The sequence below is a fragment of the Procambarus clarkii genome, chromosome 30, assembly GCF_040958095.1.
Source record: "Procambarus clarkii isolate CNS0578487 chromosome 30, FALCON_Pclarkii_2.0, whole genome shotgun sequence".
Taxonomy (NCBI): Eukaryota; Metazoa; Arthropoda; class Malacostraca; order Decapoda; family Cambaridae; genus Procambarus; species Procambarus clarkii.
The window spans coordinates 25,345,109-25,353,527 of record NC_091179.1 but is presented as its reverse complement, the minus strand read 5'-3'; the positions used below and the strand labels follow the sequence as shown (position 1 = coordinate 25,353,527).

The following is an 8,419-nucleotide window of genomic DNA, read 5'->3' as shown; positions in this document are numbered from 1 at the left end:
TAAATAAAAGAGGATTAAAGATACAGGATTTCTCTAAAGTCAGATAAAATAACAAAAACGACAGAATTTCCTACAGTGTTTGAGGAGGATAAACAAGAAAGTGTGTGAATGTCTGTCAGTCCCTCGCAAGTTTCACTCTTTTCTTCAGTATTTGCAGGAAGTGACTGAAGGACACCCCCCCCCCCCCGACCCCCCCCCCCCCGACCCCCCCCCCCCCCCCGACCCCCCCACCAACAAGGGGTGGGTGAGAATTCCCCCCTCCCCAGGAAGTGGTGGAGGCCCCCCATCTAATGGGGTGGGGGAATGGGGAAGTGAATGGAATGAAGTGAATGGAATGAAGTGAATGGAATGAAGTGGGGAAGTGAATGAAGGAGAAGAAACTAAGGAAACAATGAAGAAGTGTTTTTATTTTTACTTTTACCACTACTATTACTTTTTCTTACTTTTTCACTACTTTTTTTTTACAATGCAAAAGACTTAATCAATACAAATATTAAATTATTAAAAGGGAAGCATTTGTGTGACACGAAGACTCCAGAGAGCCAGGAAAGGGTAAACACCCTTCATGTGTGTAAACAAGGGAGTTAACCATGTAACCAAAAGTAAACTGTAAACAAAAGTAAACTGTGTAAACAAGGAGTAAACCGTGTAAACAAGGCATTAACTTTTGGAGTTGTAGCCATAGTGGCGACATGAGGCGGGACTTGAAGCTCAGAATTTATAGGAGAGAGAGAGAGAGAGAGAGAGAGAGAGAGAGAGAGAGAGAGAGAGAGAGAGAGAGAGAGAGAGAGAGATAGAGAGAGGGGAGAGAGAGAGAGAGAGAGAGAGAGAGAGAGAGAGAGAGAGAGGGAGAGGGAGAGGGAGAGAGAGAGAAAGAGAGAGAGAGGGAGAGAGAGAGAGAGAGAGAGAGAGAGAGAGAGAGAGAGAGAGAGAGAGAGAGAGAGAGAGAGAGAGAGAGAGAGAGAGATAGAGAGAGGGGAGAGAGAGAGAGAGAGAGAGAGAGAGAGGGAGAGGGAGAGGGAGAGAGAGAGAAAGAGAGAGAGAGGGAGAGAGAGAGAGAGAGAGAGAGAGAGAGAGAGAGAGAGAGAGAGAGAGAGAGAGAGAGAGAGAGAGAGAGAGAGAGAGAGAGAGAGAGAGAGATAGAGAGAGAGAGAGAGAGAGAGAGAGAGAGAGAGAGAGAGAGAGAGAGAGAGAGAGAGAGATAGAGAGAGATAGAGAGAGAGAGAGAGAGAGAGAGAGAGAGAGAGAGAGAGAGAGAGAGAGAGAGAGCAGTAACCTCTGAGAATGGAAAATAAGACAATAAAAAGCTTACTGAATAAAAAATACAAGAATACAAAGTTAAAATTTTGTAAGAAGCACAAGGAATTTATTTGACAAATGAACCAGCCTTTGATGGTGGTTAAAAGGGAAGACTGAGCACTGCATGGGACCTCAGCGAGGGGTCCTATGGGACTTGATATTGTGATGAATAGCCTCATTGCAGGTCTGCCAGCCTGCAACGATGATGGTGGCGTGTGCATTGCCCTGATGATGATGAGTATTGTTGATTGGATGAAACAGCGCCTAGAATGTACCTTCTGCTCTCCATGGTTTTGCTGCTAGAACTGAGGAGTGTTAATAATTGTTTTGTCCTGTGTTGCATGGGTCAGCATATACAGGACCTGGCTGGCATGGGTCAGTGTATACAGGACCTGGCTTGCATGGGTCAGTGTATACAGGACCTGGCTTGCATGGGTCAGTGTATACAGGACCTGGCTGGCATGGGTCAGTGTATACAGGACCTGGCTGGCATGGGTCAGTGTATACAGGTCCTGGCTGGCATGGGTCAGTGTATACAGGACCTGGCTGGCATGGGTCAGTGTATACAGGACCTGGCTTGCATGGGTCAGTGTATACAGGACCTGGCTTGCATGGGTCAGTGTATACAGGACCTGGCTGGCATGGGTCAGTGTATACAGGACCTGGCTGGCATGGGTCAGTGTATACAGGTCCTGGCTGGCATGGGTCAGTGTATACAGGACCTGGCTGGCATGGGTCAGTGTATACAGGACCTGGCTGGCATCGGTCAGTGTATACAGGACCTGGCTTGCATGTGTCAGTGTATACAGAACCTGGCTTGCATGGGTCAGCGTATACAGGACCTGGCTGGCATGGGTCAGTGTATACAGGTCCTGGCTGGCATGGGTCAGTGTATACAGGACCTGGCTGGCATGGGTCAGTGTATACAGGTCCTGGCTGGCATGGGTCAGTGTATACAGGACCTGGCTTGCATGGGTCAGTGTATACAGGACCTGGCTTGCATGGGTCAGTGTATACAGGACCTGGCTTGCATGGGTCAGTGTATACAGGACCTGGCTGGCATGGGTCAGTGTATACAGGACCTGGCTGGCATGGGTCAGTGTATACAGGTCCTGGCTGGCATGGGTCAGTGTATACAGGACCTGGCTGGCATGGGTCAGTGTATACAGGACCTGGCTGGCATCGGTCAGTGTATACAGGACCTGGCTTGCATGTGTCAGTGTATACAGAACCTGGCTTGCATGGGTCAGCGTATACAGGACCTGGCTGGCATGGGTCAGTGTATACAGGTCCTGGCTGGCATGGGTCAGTGTATACAGGACCTGGCTGGCATGGGTCAGTGTATACAGATCCTGGCTGGCATGGGTCAGTGTATACAGGACCTGGCTTGCATGGGTCAGTGTATACAGGACCTGGCTTGCATGGGTCAGTGTATACAGGACCTGACTGGCATGGGTCAGTGTATACAGGACCTGGCTGGCATGGGTCAGTGTATACAGGACCTGGCTGGCATGGGTCAGTGTATACAGGACCTGGCTGGCATGGATCAGCATATACAGGACCTGGCTTGCATGGGTCAGCGTATACAGGACCTGGCTTGCATGGGTCAGTGTATACAGGACCTGGCTTGCATGGGTCAGCATACACAGGACCTGGCTGGCATGGGTCAGTGTATACAGGACCTGGCTTACATGGGTCAGTGTATACAGGACCTGGCTGGCATGGGTCAGTGTATACAGGACCTGGCTTGCATGGGTCAGCGTATACAGGACCTGGCTTGCATGGGTCAGTGTATACAGGACCTGGCTTGCATGGGTCAGTGTATACAGGACCTGGCTTGCATGGGTCAGTGTATACAGGACCTGGCTGGCATGGGTCAGTGTATACAGGACCTGGCTGGCATGGGTCAGTGTATACAGGTCCTGGCTGGCATGGGTCAGTGTATACAGGACCTGGCTGGCATGGGTCAGTGTATACAGGACCTGGCTGGCATCGGTCAGTGTATACAGGACCTGGCTTGCATGTGTCAGTGTATACAGAACCTGGCTTGCATGGGTCAGCGTATACAGGACCTGGCTGGCATGGGTCAGTGTATACAGGTCCTGGCTGGCATGGGTCAGTGTATACAGGACCTGGCTGGCATGGGTCAGTGTATACAGATCCTGGCTGGCATGGGTCAGTGTATACAGGACCTGGCTTGCATGGGTCAGTGTATACAGGACCTGGCTTGCATGGGTCAGTGTATACAGGACCTGACTGGCATGGGTCAGTGTATACAGGACCTGGCTGGCATGGGTCAGTGTATACAGGACCTGGCTGGCATGGGTCAGTGTATACAGGACCTGGCTGGCATGGATCAGCATATACAGGACCTGGCTTGCATGGGTCAGCGTATACAGGACCTGGCTTGCATGGGTCAGTGTATACAGGACCTGGCTTGCATGGGTCAGCATACACAGGACCTGGCTGGCATGGGTCAGTGTATACAGGACCTGGCTTACATGGGTCAGTGTATACAGGACCTGGCTGGCATGGGTCAGTGTATACAGGACCTGGCTTGCATGGGTCAGCGTATACAGGACCTGGCTGGCATGGGTCAGTGTATACAGGACCTGGCTGGCATGGGTCAGTGTATACAGGACCTGGCTGGCATGGGTCAGTGTATACAGGTCCTGGCTGGCATGGGTCAGTGTATACAGGACCTGGCTGGCATGGGTCAGTGTATACAGGACCTGGCTGGCATGGGTCAGTGTATACAGGTCCTGGCTGGCATGGGTCAGCATATACAGGACCTGGCTTGCATGGGTCAGCGTATACAGGACCTGGCTTACATGGGTCAGTGTATACAGGACCTGGCTTGCATGGGTCAGCATACACAGGACCTGGCTGGCATGGGTCAGTGTATACAGGACCTGGCTGGCATGGGTCAGCATATACAGGACCTGGCTAGCATGAGTCAGCATATACAGGACCTGGCTTACATGGGTCAGCATACACAGGACCTCCCTCCCTACCCAAGAGCCCCATTAAACAAGATGCAGCCAATGATCACCAGGCCAGAGTAAGATAACCTAACACCAGCAGAGGGGAGCCGGCACCAGGCTAGTTATTACAGAGCTCTAATGAGTGGCTACAAGTTGTTATCGCGGGTATTTTTGTGTACCTCATTAGGAGGGTCTGAAGGTGGGTCCAGTGGCCCCATTTGTGTGTAAACGAGGGTCTAGGGGGCCCATTGAAGAGACCCATTATCTGAGAGGGTGTAACAACACCCCGGTGGGCGGGTAGACCCGGTGGGAGGGTAGATCCAGTGATCTACATTTGATCTACAAATTATATCTACATCTGAAATGCACTAGGAAGTGATGTGGTGGAGGCTGACTCCATACACAGTTTCAAATGTAGATATGATAGAGGAATCAGGAATCAGGAATCTGTACATCAGTTGATTGACAGTTGAGAGGCGGGACCAAAGAGCCAGAGCTCAACCCCCACAAGCACAACTAAGTGAGTACAAATAGGCAAGAACATGTTTTGCACCCGTGATCAAGTCACCTGTTGTCTCTCCTCAGGGTGGATATAGAAGGTGCTAATGGCATCAACACATATTTTCCTATTACGACTAAAATATGATAGATAGAAAATGACAATTTTGTGGACATCATTTCCTGATTTTTTTTTCTAATGTTATTTGTGGAACCCTGAACTTGTCTCCAGGTGCTCCACCATTCTCAAACTGATTAATTTCTCCAAAACTTTACACTGAATACTTGTCAACGACACTAGTGACAGGTAGGGACGCCAGCACCCCCCCAGCCCACAGGGAGGGGCGCCAGCACCCCCCCAGCCCACAGGTAGGGACGCCAGCACCCCCCCAGCCCACAGGTAGGGACGCCTGCACCCCCCACAGGTACCAGGTAGGGACGCCAGCACCCCCCCAGCCCACAGGTAGGGACGCCAGCACCCCCCCAGCCCACAGGTAGGGACGCCAGCACCCCCCCAGCCCACAGGTAGGGACGCCAGCACCCCCCCAGCCCACAGGTAGGGACGCCAGCACCCCCCCAGCCCACAGGTAGGGACGCCAGCACCCCCCCAGCCCACAGGTAGGGACGCCAGCACCCCCCCAGCCCACAGGTAGGGACGCCAGCACCCCCCCAGCCCACAGGTAGGGGCGCCAGCACCCCCCCAGCCCACAGGTAGGGACGCCAGCACCCCCCCAGCCCACAGGTAGGGACGCCTGCACCCCCCACAGGTACCAGGTAGGGACGCCTGCACCCCCCCCACAGGTACCACAGGTAGGGACGCCTGCCCACCCCCCCACAGGTACCACAGGTAGGGACGCCTGCACCCCCCCCCCACAGGTACCACAGGTAGGGACGCCTGCACCCCCGCCCCCACAGGTACCACAGGTAGGGACGCCTGCACCCCCCCAGCCCACAGGTAGGGACGCCTGCACCCCCCCAGCCCACAGGTAGGGACGCCTGCCCACCACAGGTACCACAGGTAGGGACGCCTGCCCACCACAGGTACCACAGGTAGGGACGCCTGCACCCCCCCCCCCCACAGGTACCACAGGTAGGGACGCCTACACCCCCCCCCCACAGGTACCACAGGTAGGGACGCCTGCACCCCCCACAGGTACCACAGGTAGGGACGCCTGCACCCCCCCCCCCATAGGTACCACAGGTAGGGACGCCTGCACCCCCCCACAGGTACCACAGGTAGGGACGCCTGCACCCCCCCACAGGTACCACAGGTAGGGACGCCTGCACCACCCCACAGGCACCAGGTAGGGACGCCTGCACCCCCCCCCCCACAGGTACCACAGGTAGGGACGCCTGCCCACCCCCCACAGGTACCACAGGTAGGGACGCCTGCACCCCCCCACAGGTACCACAGGTAGGGACGCCTGCCCACCACAGGTACCACAGGTAGGGACGCCTGCACCCCCCCAGCCCACAGGTAGGGACGCCTGCACCCCCCCCCCCCACAGGTACCACAGGTAGGGACGCCTGCACCCCCCCACAGGTACCACAGGTAGGGACGCCTGCACCCCCCCACAGGTACCACAGGTAGGGACGCCTGCACCCCCCCACAGGTACCACAGGTAGGGACGCCTGCACCCCCCCCCACAGGTACCACAGGTAGGGACGCCTGCACCCCCCCCACAGGTACCACAGGTAGGGACGCCTGCACCCCCCCCCCCACAGGTACCACAGGTAGGGACGCCTGCCCACCACAGGTACCACAGGTAGGGACGCCTGCACCCCCGCCCCCACAGGTACCACAGGTAGGGAAGGTTGTCCACGTCACGCCACACACTCTCACTCTTTGTGTTGTTCAGCTTTGTTCCTTCACCACCACCCTGGGAGGTATTTGTCCGGGGGGGGTGAGGGGGAGCCTTGAGGTAGGGGGGCGTGGAGCTATGGGGAGGGGGGGGGGGAGCCATGGGGAGGGGGGCGTGGATCCATGGGGAGGGGGCGGGGGTGCAGGACGGGGGGGGGGGGGAGAGCAGTAGTCATTACTACGACTCGTGCGGCCCGAGTCCGGCTCCAGGGTGTTGTCCTGGTACCCTTGGCTTGCTGCTGTTGGTGTTACTCTCCCTGTAGAGACCTGTGGCTGGCGGAGGTTGAGCTCCAGCTTCTGGGCTGGTCTTTCAAGCTTCAGCTGATTGGTGTTGTTGGTCCTGGGTTCGATTCCCAAGTAGGATACGACGTCCGGTGCCCCGTTTCGTTTCCCTGATGTCTGTGTGTACCTAGCAGTTCACAGGTAGTTGTGAAACAGTCCATATAACCCCCCCCCACCCCCGCCTGCACCACGGAGGTGGGCTGCCGGGACCAAAGAGCCGAAGCTCAACCCCCGCAAGCACAACTAGGTAAGGAGAAGCTTTTCCCAAGCGTGTCCGTATGGGTTACACGGGTATTGAGCTTCCGTGTGGGGCTCTTCCTAATGGAACTAATATTGACCAGACCACACACTAGAAATTGAAGGGACGACGACGTTTCGGTCCGTCCTGGACCATTCTCAAGTCGATTGTGATTGCACAATCGACTTGAGAATGGTCCAGGACGGACCGAAACGTCGTCGTCCCTTCAATTTCTAGTGTGTGGTCTGGTCAACATACTTCAGCCACGTTATTGTGACTCATCGCCTGCACATGGAACTAATAGGTCTGGAAGAACTTCTGGTCCAGATACTTTTTGCTCATTATGGTCCAGTGGGTTGTGCGTGTGTCTGGGGCGGCCAGAGATGTGGGTAGATCCTGCTCCTGGAACTCCATATTCATCAAGAACTGTAAAAAAAACACTATCGCAGGCCCTTCACATTCTTTGGAGACAAAGCCTATAGATACTGGCGTTATCCCTGACATACTAAAAACAGCAGAGATAGCACCACTCCATAAAGGAGGAAATAAGGTAGAGGCAAAAAATTACAGACAGATAGCACTAACATCGCACATCATAAAAATCTTTGAGAGAGTGCTAAGAAGTAAGATCACATAATACATGGAATCACAGCATCTCCATAACCCCCAGGGTACTGTGCTTGCTTCAGTACAGTCCCCCAGGGTACTGTGCTTGCTCCAGTACAGTCCCCCAGGGTACTGTGCTTGCTCCAGTACTTTTTCTCATCCTCATATCGGACATAGACAAGGACACAACCTATAGCACTATATCATCCTTCGCAGATGACACTAGGATTTTTATGAGAGTAGGCAACATAAAGAGCACAGCGAACCTCCAATCAGATGTAAATCAGGTCTTTCTATGGGCTACAGAAAATAACATGGTGTTTAACGAAGTTCCAGCTCATGCGCTATGGAAAATTATGAAAACATAAAAACAGAAACCACGTACAAAACGCAGTCAAATCATAACATAGAACGAAAAGGCAATGTAAAGGATCTGGGTGTACTCATGTCGGAAGACCTTATCTTTAAAGAACACAATAAAGTAGCCGTCACAACTGCAAGAAAAATGACAGGTTGGATAACAAGAACTTTTCACACTAGAGATGCTATACCGATGATGATACTCTTCAAGACGCTAGTGCTCTCTAGAGTGGAGTACTGCTGCACAATGACAGCCCCTTTCAAAGCTGGAGAAATTGCTGACCTAGAGAG

The 8,419-nt window shown here is 53.9% G+C and overlaps 1 protein-coding gene across 1 annotated transcript; it reads left to right on the top strand.

Annotated features, from left to right (window-relative positions):
* The first annotated feature begins 1,568 nt into the window (after positions 1-1,568).
* On the top strand, positions 1,569-4,364 carry LOC138369971 (uncharacterized). Its single transcript, XM_069333730.1, has one exon. It carries the CDS (start codon positions 1,569-1,571, stop codon positions 4,362-4,364), a length of 2,796 nt encoding a protein of 931 aa, XP_069189831.1.
* Positions 4,365-8,419: the final 4,055 nt, after the last annotated feature.

Coding starts and splice junctions, on each gene's coding strand:
- LOC138369971 (XM_069333730.1), top strand. CDS start 1,569: ATGTACCTTCTGCTCTCCATGGTTTTGCTGCTAGAACTGAGGAGTGTT.